Source organism: Notechis scutatus, chromosome 1, assembly GCF_049901735.1.
Source record: "Notechis scutatus isolate UNSWTSFEM ecotype Mainland chromosome 1, rNotScu1.2, whole genome shotgun sequence".
Taxonomy (NCBI): Eukaryota; Metazoa; Chordata; class Lepidosauria; order Squamata; family Elapidae; genus Notechis; species Notechis scutatus.
Genome location: NC_142009.1, coordinates 146,812,542 through 146,827,953, shown reverse-complemented (window position 1 = coordinate 146,827,953; position 15,412 = coordinate 146,812,542). Strand labels below are relative to the sequence as shown.

The following is a 15,412-nucleotide window of genomic DNA, read 5'->3' as shown; positions in this document are numbered from 1 at the left end:
GCACACCCGGATATGGTGCTGCCTGCGTTGACCCTGATGAGAAGTGCCCCACCAACACCGAGGTCAACATCCAAGCCGTCGCCGCCCGCCCGCCTGAAGATGCAAGGGGGGAAATTAAGTCACCCCCGAAAAGACGGCCTAGCCATTTTTTCAGGGAGAATCTTGCTCAGAGGGCAGGCCCTGTTATAGAGAAGGGTTCCTAAGAGATGACATTGTTTAATCAAAGGAACCCAGAGTGAGCTAATCCTACAGGATAGAACTAGAATCACCACCTCTTTCAAAGCAGGAGAAACTCCTTTTCTCAGAGAGACCAGTAACCCTGGTATGGGTCATCTTTTTGGCCCCTTTAACCTATTCTGGAGGGCAAAAGAAAATGATGTGTCAAATCAATGGACTCTCTTGGATGATAGAACCCGCTGGTCTTTCCAACCCGTTGATATTTTCAACTGTGTTTGCAGGTATTAGACGATCAGAAGAACTGTCTCTGCTGAAGCCAACCAATGAGATAAAAAAGAAAAAGAGAAAAGACAAAGAGAAGGACAAAGACAAAGAACCAGTCGTAGAAGATATTTTAAACCTGCACAATTCTCCAGTGAGTTTGGGATTGCCAGGTAACAGTGCAATAGACAATACTGATTTTATCAGCTCTACTTATTTATTGGCTGCCTTCTTTATACATTGAACTTCGAAAAGTAAGAACAAAAGGCCATGTAATTAATCAGTTAGAGAAACCTATAAGCTGTTTTTTTAACATTGGCTATGCTGACTCAGAATGACAGGGATTATTGGGGAACTCTGAACTGAAAATGCTGCCATCAGGAAAGAAGAAGAATAAGTATTCAGTTCAAGTACACAGTTTTAGGAATAAGAATTAAGTTTTGACAACGGCATGCAAGAATGCCTTTTGTACCTTAGGAAAGTGAAACAGTTCTTCATCGGTTACAGCTTTTGAAAAAGACTTGGTGTTCAAGGGAAATACCAGTTAAAACCACACCAACTCCTGCTGCAAATGTAATTTTCTTTCTACATTGCCAGCAGGCACACCTCATGTGACCTGCAAAAATCCAGAGGGTCACTAGCTGGCAGGAAGTCTTTGCTTCCATTTAATGGCAATCTAGTATTTGGATGGAGCTCGTTGGTATGTATACTTAAACTCCATGACTTATTCTGCATTAGGAGTGTCCGTCCATGACAACTTTAAGACTTGTGGACTTCAACTGGCTGACATGACTGGCTGGGGAATTCTGGGAGTTGAAATCCAGAAGTCTTAAAGTTGACAAGGTTGGATACCCCTGCTCTGCACTGTGAAAGATTTAATCATTATTCTCTCTCTCTGCGCCCACTTGGAAGCATTCTTCCTTTTTTCTAGAGAAAGACTTGAAAGAACCTGAGCGCCATGCAATTCAGGTCTGGCACAGTATCATCTATAGAACAATTATGGTTAGTGATATTTACATATAAGGAAAAAACCCAGTTATGCCAGGAACCAGGATATTAAAGAAAGAGATACTTTGGATTATAACAATGGCATAGTATTCCAAATCTAAGTGCATCTAAAGTTAGAAAACTAAAAGTACATTTAACTAATTTTTTTTTGAACAAGCACAATTATCCTTGCGGATGTAAGATTGCTGGGATTTAGTTATTTATTGAAAGCTGCCTGCAAAACTATTAAATAGCGTCCTGAAGAGTTTTTTTCCCCAAAGAAATATAGGTAGTGTCAGGATTCCAGCAGTTATCCCATTTTAAATCATGAGTCTCAAGCCAAACTTCCAAAACTTAAAAAGGATTTATTAAGAGTTAGCATGCCGGCACTACCTGGGTGTAGCCAACTCTGAGACACATAATTCATTGTCACCCTTGACCCTGGTTTTCCCCCCCACCCCCTGGGTGTATCATAATTCATATTCTCCAATGGGACACATCCCTAGCCAAGAGTCATCAATCATGCTCTCCAGTTAGAATTTTGCACAGCAAAAACTTTAGTCGCCTAGAAATTATCTATGAAAACATTTATGGAATGCAGTTTCGGTTTTGCAAGCTGCTGCACTGCTCCCCCCTCCCTTTCTGTTGGCAACTCTAAAAAGACCAGAGAAATATTTTATGAGTTGACAGGTAGCTTATATTAGAAAATCATCTCCTTTCACATTCAGCAATGTTAGAAATTGATTGTTTTATTTTCTGTTCTCAATATTCCAGCCAGTCCTGGCTTATATAGCAAGACCATGACCCCGACTTACGATCCCATTACTGGTTCACCCGTCCCTTCCACCGTTGCGTGGTTCACTGACAGCCCATTGGCACAACAGAGCTGGAGCACCCTCGCTTTTAGCCATCCTAACTGTGCACCAGAGACACTTGCCAAAATGTATCAGCCTCGAACATTGGTCGACAAAGCCAAACTGAACGCTGGGTGAGGAACCTTTCTCTTTGAATATTAGCATTGGATCATTTTGACAAGCCAAGGGCAGGGCTGGCTGTGTGTGTGTGTGTGTGCTGTGTATCCATACACAAAGGATTAATTAGGATATTAGGATAAGATTTGGGATGAACGAAAAGTGACACCTTGACATATTATGTTAGGAATAAAGGAAGGCTCAAATTCCTCTTCACACTTTTGATTGTTCATAACTGTATTTCTCTCTTCCCAAACACATTTTTTCCAAAGCACACATATTTTCCTCTTATATACGTAGAATTCATAATTTCTAAATATGTTCATTTGCTAAAATTGAAAAACTATGCAGCTACCTCTACTTTTGCTAAATGTTGTCCCGCATTTATTGAGGCTAACATTTAAGGGATTAAAGGGTCATAAAAAGGGAGTTTATTGAGGCTAACACTGTCAGGGGCAACATCTAGTAATATGCAATAATACTAATAGGCATTACAGTGTGCAGAAATATATTTCAAGTTTTCTTACTATGACTGTACTTACTAAACTCTATATCTCTCACTCCCCCACCTCCGCCCATATATTTCTGATATCTTGTGCTTTTTTACAACTTGGCATTTTTCTTTCTGTGGAATTTATTGTCAGTGCTTGGTGTTCTTTTCCTTTCAGATGGTTAGATTCATCTCGATCACTCATGGAACAAGATATCCAGGAGGACGATCAACTTCTACTCCGTTTTAAATACTATGATTTCTTTGATCTGAATGCAAAAGTAAGAAGCTCTTTAAGATTCCTGACATGACAATTAAAAAGCAAATTTCATTTTGTATTCACAACTGAATGTTGTTAAACCACAGCTTATAGATCAGAGTACAGTAACACTATATCAGTTTTCTTTTAACGTAAGTAAAATAACATAATAGTTTTTGTGGAATATTCTCTTTCATTTGACTTACCCATTTGATTTCGGGATTGAGCAACTCCAAGCTGAGTTGAGGTGGCTCACAATATTAAAAAAAATAGAAATAGAGTAGAAACCAATGAACAGATAAAATATCTGCCCAATATGCCCATATGCCAAAACATATGCCCAATACATACAACAATCTCAACCCTACCCTAAGACCTAGGAGAATAGCAAGTTTTTAAAGCCTTCCAGGACATTATCACAGTAGGAATGTTTAAAAGGGCAGGTGCCCTGATACAGAAGATACCCTTGTTGGGTCATGAAAAATGCCACTGTGTAATCAAAGGTACCCAGAGCATACCTATTCTGTCAACCCTGACTGCCTAGGTAGATAACATGGGTGATAGGCAGTCCTCAAATATTTGGACCCTGTGCCATATGGGACTATATAAATCATAATCAACACCCTGAAGCATACTGGAAATCAGTGCTAATTGCAAATCAGGGTGTCACGTGGGCATACCAAGTCAAAGCTTCTGAGTGTCTTCAAGGGCAGTCTCCAATAGGGTACATTGCAGCAGTCAAGCCATGAGGTGCAAAGAGCATGAATGAGGTGCAAAGAGCATGAACGACAGGACCTTCCAATCCAGGAAGGGGAGCAACTGATATATTATCCTCTATTAAAATTTTATTTTGTAACATTATGGTAGAACTGGTCCAGAATTTTCCTTAATATTTCTACTATTTCTTAATATTTCTATTTTCCTTAATATTCCTTAATATATTCAATCTTCTTATCTGTAATAGACTTAACATTAAAATGATTTTCGTCTCCTCTAATAATCCAATGCAAAGTCTACAGTTCTATTTCAGTAGGTTGATTAATCTTGTACAGTGAGATCCAATTTTACTACTAGGCTACTAAACAACAATATTTCAACAGTAGTAGAGTTATGCAGGTGCATGCACAGGGCATACCAAAAGTCAGGCCCCATGGACCATTTACTCTATAAACATTAAATGTTTGAATTGGTTGACATTTTTTTCAATACTTCCTTACTCATTTTAGCCCTGACTTTTAAAAACATTGCTGAGCGCAATGACATTTTCTCTGAAAAAGAAAATTAATAAAACATATTGCTTTTGAAACACTCTGTACATGCATCTCTCTATTCCCTTTTAGGGTAAGCAATATTATGCAGAGTGCAGATAAATAGTAAGAAGTAGTAGTACTCTAATTGTGCACCATCACATTTCACTAGGCTTCTCCATATCTTCCTGTCTTACAAATTATCCTTCTTTTATCCTTGTGCGCTTATCGCTTCAAAAATTGCCTTTTGTTATGTAATCTTATCAAAGAACTTTGTCTTTCTCTTCCTCTCAGCCAGCTCATTCTTCTTCTGTATACTTCCTTTGAGCTTATTCATTGTCTCTATTTAACCAAACCACCTGAACTTATTATTTTCATACTGTACTGGCTATTCAGTGTTGTTTTCAGTCTACATTTGCTCATCCCCCATTCAGTCCTCATTCTATCACTTCTTGTATTATTAGATAAATACTCCATTCCTACTGTATTCAACTTACCGGTATGTATTTCTCTGGACAGACCCATCACTCAATTCCATATTCCGTTTAAGTGGGCAGAAGCACATTCTTACAGCCATTTTCACTTTTTTATATAAGGATTCATTTCTCCCAACAGCTCACTGTATTCATGTCCCAAGCAAAATGTCTCTAACATCACTACAAATATTCCTTTTATATATTAGCCATAAAAATACATTACACAAAACAGAGGTCATCATATATCTTTGTTTAATTCCTTGCTCAATATTAGACTTCTTGAGAGCATTTACTATTATATGTATTTTACTTCCATCACATACATCACACTCTTATCAAATTTAACAGCCAACCTTCAATTCCACATCTATGCAAAACATTCCCAAATTTGTGCCTATATCTTAGCATGTGTTTTGCTTAAATGACCTGCTGAGCAGCAAAAGCTCTGGTCAAAATACTCTGCTAGCATAAAATTACAGCGAATCCCCTTTTAGTTCTTATCTTAATTCTTGTTCCTTTTTTATTTGTATAATAATGGCATTCTTCTAATCATCTGTCATTGGTACTTTCTTCAGACATTAAGCAAGTTACATAGCTGCTCCCTGAGGAAACTATATGTAGATTTTAACACTTCTTCAATACTCAATCTATACCGGTAGCTTTCTTATTTTTCAATATTAACACTTCTTTATCGATTTTTCTTGGCATTAATATGGATAGCATTGTTCCAATTCCACCCTTGAACATATCAGTATCATTCCTCATACAGCTATCTAAAATACTACATATCTATTTCTCTTATAAAGCCATTAAACCTTCTCCCAAAATCTGATTCTAGCGCCACTCATTTTTATAGTGCAGCTGTTGACATACAGTGCAAAATGTGGTGTAGCTCTCTGGCTAACAAAAGCTCTCCCCACTTGATCATCATGACTGATGGTCATCATCATGTTGGCAGCCATCCAAATTTTCTCCAGGATAATCTGTTCCCAACCTCATCCTTCAGGTCTTCCAATGTTGTCCTTCTTTGCTGAAACGGAGTACAAAATGTTTCAAAGGACAGTATATCTGGAGGTAGTTAGGCTGTTTAACTGTTGGACTTATGGCAAAGTCTGCTTATTTCTAATGCAACCTGGTATTGCTTCTCTTGGCAGTATGATGCAGTACGGATCCATCAGCTATATGAGCAAGCCCGCTGGGCTATTCTGCTAGAAGAAATAGACTGCACGGAAGAAGAAACCTTCATTTTTGCTGCATTGCAGGCATGTACTTGATCTTGTTACAAAACCAGTTTTTTGTGTTTGCAGCAGTCACCTGCCAGAACATGAACACCCAAGGAGGAGGACTTGGATTGATTGTTCCAAGTGAAATCTTTCCCCCTCCTTTCTTCAAAAGCGATAAACTAGTTTGCTATTTCAAATTCTGTTTACACATATGTCAATGATTAACAGAGGATATTTGATGAGGCGGCTAATTCTTCAAATGTTGTAGAACAAATATTGAATTGTGTTACCTCCCAAATACAAAACATAGATTGATCATGATGCACTCCCATTTCCAAACAATGAGAAAATATCATTCATCCCCCCAAAGTGTTAAATGTTGAGTTTTGAGTTTGATAAGAGTCCTTCCTCAGATTGGATGATAAACAAAAGGACAGGAGGCCCTTGTGCACATTTCTTAACCAGGTTTAGTTGTTTTCAGATCAGTTCAGAAATTAGTTCTTCAGATATAAACCCAAACAGTAATTCAATGACTGCAATTCTCTGCATGTCTAATTGGATAACAGCCACATGTAATTGAGTGGGATTTTATACTCGGAAAAAGTTTATGGGATTATTCCCTATAGGGAACCTGCACAAACTTCATTTTCATTGAGTATGCAAGCAAACTTCTACAGGGAAGGAATTACAGTATTTGTCTGAATTGCTGTAACTCACATATTTATGGAGCAGAATGATGTTTACTATTTGAAATATTACTTCCCTGTTCCTTTATCTCTGTTCCCTTTGACTCACCCTTTTTTAATTTATATTTATTAAGTCATTTTTCATAAATACAAATCAAAAGAAGAAAATAAGAAAGTACAAAAAACTGAAAAGAGAAAAAAAACTAAAGTTAAGAAATATGACTTCTGACATTTTCAACAGATAATTACAAATGTATTGCTCTTCCTTCCTCTTAGATTTCATACAAGTTCCTTCGGACCTTAACTTAATCCATGTCTTTCTTAATTTTCAAACCCATAGAATATTATTTTATTTCTTCTTTCAGAAAAAAAAATCCCTGGATCTGAAGTCCCTATTTTGTATTTTTCAGTTCTATTGTCTTTTTATCCATATCAAACCTGTTTTTTAATTGTGCATATAAAAACCATTAAAATTATGGTTTTTATGGTTTTTAAACCTACTGAAGGATGATTGTTCTCTTGACTTCATCTTAATTTTTCCATCCTCTTATATTAATAAATCTTGATATATTAATCATTTTGTTCTATCTGCTGTTTCTCATCTATAAAATGCTTCCTGTGCTGAGGACAAAAAAGGTATCTTTCAGTATATCCTGGGCTTCTATTTATTTCATACTTTCAAATTGGCACTTCTCATATAATGATTGTTAACATCCATATGTTAACTTTAAAAACCCTTGCCAACTAAGCCACTGGCTATCCTGTTCCAATTCTAACATTCTTTTATTTCTTAGAAGAACCCATTCTTTCATCCAAACCAAACAACAAACTGCAAAATACAATTTAAACTCCTAGCTCTTCTCTGTCTTTTGCATCCTGAAAAAAATTGAATTTAACATTTGATTTCTTGCCTTGCCATACAAATCTAAATAAATCTTTTTATCCTTGTGTAAAAGGTGCATCATTTTTCAAAACTAGTATGAAATAACTGCATCATTTGAGATGATTCACTTTTATCATCAAAATTCTATCAATAATAATTGCAATTTTTCCATCTAGAAAATTCCTTCAGTTTTTCCATTAATATATCTCTATTAATAATCCATTAATAATCCTCCCAAGGGATTAAACCAAATAGTCTGCAAATGCCCTTAATTTATATCCTTTTTTTCCCACCCTCATCCTGATTATTCTCTCATTCTGTCTTATATCACTTACACAAATGGTGAAAATGAACAACAATGTCTTGTTCATTTTGGATCTCACAGGTTTGAGTCAATTCACCATTGGCTATAATTTGTGCTGCTTGTGATAGTATATAACCCATTTAATAAAGTTATTTCCAAAATCCATTCTTCCAAATTTTTAAACATAATAATCTAATTTAAATTATCAATTGCTTTCCCCTGCATCAACCAATGTCAACATGGTTCATTTTTCATTAGTATATTAAAATTGTTTCTGGTATATGTCCCTCATCTGATTTTTGAACAGAAAACCACACTGACATATCTTGCTGGGGAAGCTGAAAGACCTGCTTACATAAGGATGATTTTCTCTGCTTCTCTTAGCAGCTACCACATGTTTTGCTGGATAGAATATGCAGCCTGGGTTAAAACATCAGAGCTGTGGTGGTGCAATGGTTAGAATGCAGCACTGCAGGCTAACTGTGCCGACTGCCAACAGTTTGATTTTCACTGGCTCAAGATTGACTCAGCCTTCCATCCTTCCAAGGTCCATAAAATGGGGACTCAGATTGTTAGGGGCAATACGCTGACTCTGTAAACCACTTACAGAGAGTTGTAAAGCACTATGAAGCGGTATATAAGTCTAAGTGCTATTGCTTTCTTATTTAGTGTGTTTTAAGCTTTTGTATGAATAACTTTTAGCCTTTTTGAGAGTATAATCAGCCAGGAATTATTTGATTTTGATAAATGCATCATTCAGCAGCCTGGAGTAAAATTAGGATTGACAGTCTATTACTGAACTGCTGTAAATACATAATACTATATTTAAAAAAGGATCAAATTAATAAAAACACGATTGCTTCCATTGCCTTTTATACATGTGATGAGTCAGAATATACTAATCAAAGGGAAAAGCTAAAATGAAATCAACAAGCTTACCAGATGCCATCCGGGTATGTTTTCCCTTGACTGCAGTACCATATCAGCAAGCTGACCTTATCCTCAGGATCCAAAGACTTCCCAGTTGAGAGTGAAACCGACGAAGTGGAAGCAGCACTTTCCAATCTAGAAATAACACTAGAAGGCAGAAGATCAGAGAACCTATTGGTATGTCATTCCCTTCCTTTGGGCACGGAGTCAAGGTAATATTCTGGATGTAGGAAATTAGGTTGGGATTTTATCAATGAGCATATTTCCCACCATACCTGGTAGGCAGAGGTGGTATTCAGCCAGTTTTGACCAGTTCTGGAGAACCAGTAGCGGAAATTTTGAGTAGTTCGGAGAACCAGCAAATACCACCTCTGACTGGCCCCGCCCCCATCTATTTTCTGCCTCCCGAGTCCAGTTGATCGGCTGGGTCTTCTTTTGTTGCCCTGCACAGGAGAACGGAGCTGGAAAGCAGGTTAGTGGGGTGGGGAGGGAATGGAGATTTTACAGTAACCTTCCCCCAGGAATGGGGAGGGAATGGGAATTTTACAGTATCCTTCCCCTGCCACGCCCACCAAGCCATGCCCAACAAGCCACACCCACAGAACCAGTAGTAAAAAAAATTGAATCCAATCACCGTAGGCCAGGATGCACATCCTATGGCCCTCTGGAAGTTGATGAATTGCAACATCCACTATCAATGCCTGCTTGAGCTGAAGAGAATTAGAGTTCAACAATATCTGAATATCTGTACAGGTGGTCCTCAACTTATAACAGTTCGTTCAGTGACCGTTCAAAGTTACTACGACACTGAAAATGTGACTTATGACCGTTTTTCACAGTTATGACCATTGCAGCATCCCCATGGTCATGTGATCACAATTCAGATGCTTGACAACTGTATTCAATTTATTACAGTCTATAGACCAGAGTCCAGAATGAATAAAACACTCAGCAAGTATACAATTAAAAATTCTAGAATAAAATAATAAATAACAGATCGAATTTATGATAAAATCCAGTCTGTCAGTTATACAGCTGCTTAGCAACTGGTTCATACTTATGACCATTGCTGTGTCCCAAGGTCATGTGATCTCCTTTTGCAACGTTCTCACAAGCAAAGTCAATGAGGAAGCCAGATTCACTTAACAACCAGGTTACTAGCTTATCAACTGCGGTGATTCACTTAACAACTGTGGCAAGGAAGGTCATGAAATGGGGCAAAACTCACTTAACAAAGGTCTCACTTAACAACAGAAATTTTTGAGCTCAGTTGTGATAAGTCAAGGAGTACCTGTACAATACCTCTTTAACCCAAGAGGAGAAGGAACTTTATCATGACATTATCACTCCTCTCTAATTAGTTAGTTAATTTACTTTACTGTCATTGCACCTCGTACAACAAAATTAAATGCCATCTTCAGTGTACATTGTAACTATAAAAATAAAACACAAACACACATTCTTCACATTCTATACAATTGAATTGAAAACCCGATATTGTATTAATATTGCACTATACAGTAGAATTCAATAGAGTTACTGCCCTGGGATAGAAGCTGATTTTTAGCCTATTTGTCCTTGTTTTTATTATCCTGTACCATTTGCTAGGTGGTAATAATTCAAAAATAGGGTGCCCAGGATAAGATGGATCTGCTTTTCAGGTATTTTTAGTACAAGGTAGTTTGTGCCTAATTTCCTGATTTCACCTGAGATTTTAAGAGATACAAACAAAATTTCAATATTATATCATTTTATGAGGTGCAATGACAGTAAAGTAAATTAACTAACTAATTAGAGAGGAGTGATAATGTCATGATAAAGTTCCTTCTCCTCTTGGGTTAAAGAGGTATTATACAGGTACTCCTTGATAGCTCTTGGCTATTTCCTATCTCCCAAATTTAGATTTGTGGGTTTGTTTCGGAGATAAATTTTTAAATTTAAATTTTTAAATTTATCTGCAACGTATCGCTGAATTGGGCTTAAAGTGTGGGGAAAACAAAGAGCAAGTCAGCAACCATAAAATGCGCCAAATATGCAACCATAATATGGGCCAATCATTGACATGCAATTGAAAGTATCTAGCTGTGCCTTGTTACTAGCATAATTCTTGGTTCTCCATAGGAGGATATCACAGACATTCCAAAGCTTGCTGATAACCTCAAACTATTTAGGTAAGGAAAAGGAGCAAACCCATATATTGAACAATGGGGTTTACTTTAGCATATTTCCTTGTGTTTCATTACATTGAATTTTGAAAACAATCAATGTCCCAAATCTCAAAAGTCAATATGATGTACCAAGATCACTTCAGTTAAATTGGAAATTGACTTCTTATGTCTATAAGCCATCTTTCATATAAGAACCACTCCCAGGGTGGTTCACAAAATTAAAATAATATCTTCACAATAAAACTCAATGATTAAATCCATTTAAATACTACTGCATGAAAAACGATCGAATTTGTGTTTTCATAAAGAAATGAATGACTTACTTGAAATCTTTCAGGAAAGCAGAGTTTGTACATGAAGACGTAAAATGAATAATCAAGATATTTTGCAATTCAGTGTTTTGTGGAAATAGAAGAGGGGGCAGTTGATAAAACATGCATTACGATATTACAATACAGGTAGTCCTCAACTTACAACAGCTCTCTTAGTAATTGTTTGAAGTTACAACGGCATTGAAAAAAAGTGACTTACAACCGCTTTTCCCACTTATGACAGTGGTAGTATCTCCATGGTCATGTGATCAAAATCCAGACGCTTGGGAACTGACTCACATTTATGACCGTTGCAGTGTGTGCTGGGATCCTATGATCTGCTTTTGTGACCTTCTGACAAGCAAAGTCAATGGGGAAGCCAGATTCACTTAACAACCGTGTTCAACTATGGCAAGAAAGGTCGGAAAATGGGGCAAAATTCACTTAAACGTTTCACTTAGCAACAACAATTTTGGGCTCAGTTGTGGTTGAGGACTACCTGTACAAATCTCACTATTTCTATACTTTTACCTGCACTGAGAAGTAAACTCAAAGGCCAGAGTTTGCATGTTTTGTCTTTTGGGGTTGGAGGGGGTGTCACTGTAGTTTCTACTGTGACTTGCCCCTCTCTGATAAAGCAGCTAAAATAGAGAAAACGGATACTTCTGAATGACGCAGGCACATGGACTTTCATAATGTATGGAAAATAAAACTTGGCCTAAAAGGTTGACCAATATTCTCATTAGAACAGAGGCTTGACGAAGCAATTCTTGATTTGCAGATCCAAAAAGCTGGTGCTGAAGGCCTTCAAGCAATATTGGTTCGTCTTCAAAGATACATCCATATGTTACTTTAAAAACAAAGAAGCTGAACATGGAGAACCTATTGAGAAGCTTAACCTAAGAGGTAGAAGCTGATATTTTCATACAGCATCTTATGAAGTGCAGTTGCATCTACAGAGATCTCCTAGCACAATAAGCATATTTGTTCTTTGTTTATATGTCTGAGTACACACGGACATGCATGTCTGTGCACATGCATAGACACAGCTTAATCTGTCTTTATGTAGTATTTACCAAAACCTATTTTTGTATAGTTGGGAGTGTTTTGGTCTCATTTACTGACAGATGTCCAAAGGATACTAATCATTATGACATTGTTGCCCACATAATATGTGCCAAAGTGTGGATACCACAGCCATGAGTGAAGATGAGGAACACATGAAATCCACATACCTCTGTGATTACATTTCTGGCTACAGAAACTGTATTACACAGCTTCATAGAAATGGTGCCAGGCTTTCAATGCCCTGAGTTCCCAAATTATGTGACCAGTGGGAAGCGATGAAATCCCTCTGGTGCAAATGCTCTGTGTATTGCAAATTCCATATTGATCATCTGCTTATGACACGCTTCAATGGCACTTATGTTTGTCTGGGAAAAGGTCCTCACCACACCCCAGCTCTTATCATTTTAAACCCATCACATGAAGATATATTACTGATCAGATGATGATCCATAATATCACGGTCTCCCTTTAAACTAAGCTAAGGCTGAGTGCACCCCAGAATAAAATTATTTTGGTCTGCAAGTTTACATCTATCCTCTTAACTACAGAGATCCCCAATCTTGCCACATCACGGAGCAACAATGGTGGCGGGGTGTGGCAGGGAGGGGATAGTTTTCACATGTGCAAATGGAGCTTCATGTGTTCACCTCCTTGCGTGGCCCGGTTCCCAATGGGGTGCAGATCGCTACCAGACTGGGGGTTGGGGACTTCTATCTTAGTGGTAAGTAATAATTAATCATTTACCTTTTTAAAATTGTCCTTATTCCTTTTTTTAATATGAGGTTTGTTCTCCCGGTCTTTCTCATGTATTGTTCTTAAATGAAGATGAAATGTAAGTTTACATATAAATTCTCTTCTGTTTTGTTGTTCAGGATGTGAAATTGTCCCAGATGTAAGTGTGTCAGCGAAAAAATATGGGATTAAATTACTCATCCCAGTTGCTGATGGAATGAATGAAACACATTTGAGGTGTAATGATGTGAGTAACAAAACAGCTGAATGAACCTATTGTGTGCACAGACGAGGGGTATTAATGTGCTTTTTGTGCATTGCATTGCCCCTTGGGAAATCTCATTGAGGTCCAGGTGCTTGGCTGGCATTTCAATGCATTGCAAACCCACACAGTGCATAAATATTCCCAGCTATTTGTGCATGGAAATAAAAAAAAGGCTTGTATAGGGGGAAAAACCACAATTAACCAAACTCCAGGTTGCCTACTCGCCTCCATTCATGAGAGGGGATTTTTGTCTAAAAGTCTGTGCCAAGAGCCACTTTGCCAAATGATTCTATAAATTTGTCAGTATTTGTCCTTTGCCTCATATGACCTTCCTGTCTGAAGAACCCTTGTGAAACTCAGTTTACCTCCCTAAAGTCAGTAATGTCTGACAGTTCCATGAACAGGACAATAAGGCTTTCTCAGCCAACAGTATAGGTTTACCATTGCCTTATTTGGGCTATATTTTGTGTGGACTATAGCCCTGGGATTTCCTCAGGTTCTCCCAAGGTGGACTGGTGGGGTGGAGGGACATTAAAGGACAAAGGAGATCTAAGAGTTCTGATATGTCCGTGAGGAGGAGAGAGAAAAGGGATTCAATATTAGCTATACACATATTTTATATAAATAATATAAAGATAGTAAAGAAAAATGGTAAATAGCAGGAAAATACATAGAAAAGGTGAGGTGAGATCTGAATCTACTCTTTTGGTGAGAAAAGGTGAGGTGAGATCCATGCCTACTCTTCCGGCCTTCTCAGGGGCCCTGAAGACCTGGCTGTGCCAATTGACCTGGGGCCCTGATGGTGGCATGTCACATTGGATGTGTGACTTCCTTGCCATCTTTGTTAATTTTTAGTCAATTTTAATTTAACAATATTTATTGTTTTAATGTGTCATCTTGTTGTTTTCTATTGGCTGTAAGCTGCCTAGCGTCGCCTCTAGGTAGGATGGGTGGCATATAAGTTTAATATATAAAGAAAAGAAAAAGATTATAAAGAACAGCTTTTAATGTTATAATACATTTTTATTTGCCCCCCTCTTTCTACAACATAATTTCCTTTCTTCCATAAGCTACTCTTTCTGATGTTCAAACCCATAAGTCACAAGTTCATTTTTCTCTTTTTTCAGCAAACAGTCCATAAGAGATTTGATACTTTTTTCCCACAATCTTGGTTCGGTGGTAGGAAGAACATTCCTACCACTGTACCAGGACTTGCCTCAATTCTAGAAAGGAAGTTTCCATTTGCGCAAGGAGATTTTACTTCTGGAACACAGTAAGAGGGCAAGTAAAATCTTGCCTTCTTACTGCTGCCTGCTTGTACATTTATCAGTATGTGAAGGATCACAAAAGATGCATTTAGTGTCACTTCGGTTCAGTCCTGTAGTACAGTATGACATACCCTCTGGAGGAAATTGAAAGTGCATTCACATCATACAAAAGAACATGAAAATCAAACTTGGATGAGCTTTCACAGCTCCCTTTTGTTCTCTGTAACATCCTTAACTTTCCACCTTCCTCTTAATGCTGCAAACATTTCATTTCCAGCTTCGGTCTTGCCTGTTTGCTAACAGATGAAAAACATTCTGGTCAGTTTTGTTCTCAGAGCTAAACATGAAGGAAGAAGAAAGAAACCAGTTCATCCCCTTCATATGTGGTCCTTGGAAACTTCCCCCTGGAACTTCTGAAGAAGAAATGGGATAGAAGTTTAATAAACCAATTAGGCTGATGAAGTGTTGTCTGTGGTGGGGTCTCTAACCTTGGCAACTTTAGGACTTGTGGACTTCAACTCCCAGAGTTCCTCGTCTGATGAATTCTGGGAGTTGAAGTCCACAAGTCTTAAAGTTGCCAAAGTTGGAACGCCTGGTCTATGGGATGCTTTTTTATTTTATTTATTTATTTATTTATTTTGATTTGTCAATGACTTACAAAATAATAGGTATAAGTATATACATAGTTATGAATATATGAAATGGG

The 15,412-nt window shown here is 37.6% G+C and overlaps 1 protein-coding gene across 2 annotated transcripts in view; it reads left to right on the top strand.

Annotated features, from left to right (window-relative positions):
- FERMT1 (FERM domain containing kindlin 1) overlaps window positions 1–15,412 on the top strand; it is a 41,378-nt gene that overhangs the window by 13,145 nt on the left and 12,821 nt on the right. For both annotated transcript variants that reach the window (XR_015746131.1, XM_087948352.1), the window contains exons 4-11: window positions 459–611; window positions 2,200–2,413; window positions 3,065–3,167; window positions 6,023–6,130; window positions 8,940–9,071; window positions 11,016–11,065; window positions 12,155–12,279; window positions 13,314–13,420. Coding sequence is in view for 1 of the 2 variants with exons in the window: in XM_087948352.1 (XP_087804478.1) it covers window positions 459–611; window positions 2,200–2,413; window positions 3,065–3,167; window positions 6,023–6,130; window positions 8,940–9,071; window positions 11,016–11,065; window positions 12,155–12,279; window positions 13,314–13,420 (992 nt within the window). In the remaining variant the exon portion in view is untranslated. The remainder of the gene's footprint in view (window positions 1–458; window positions 612–2,199; window positions 2,414–3,064; window positions 3,168–6,022; window positions 6,131–8,939; window positions 9,072–11,015; window positions 11,066–12,154; window positions 12,280–13,313; window positions 13,421–15,412) is intronic.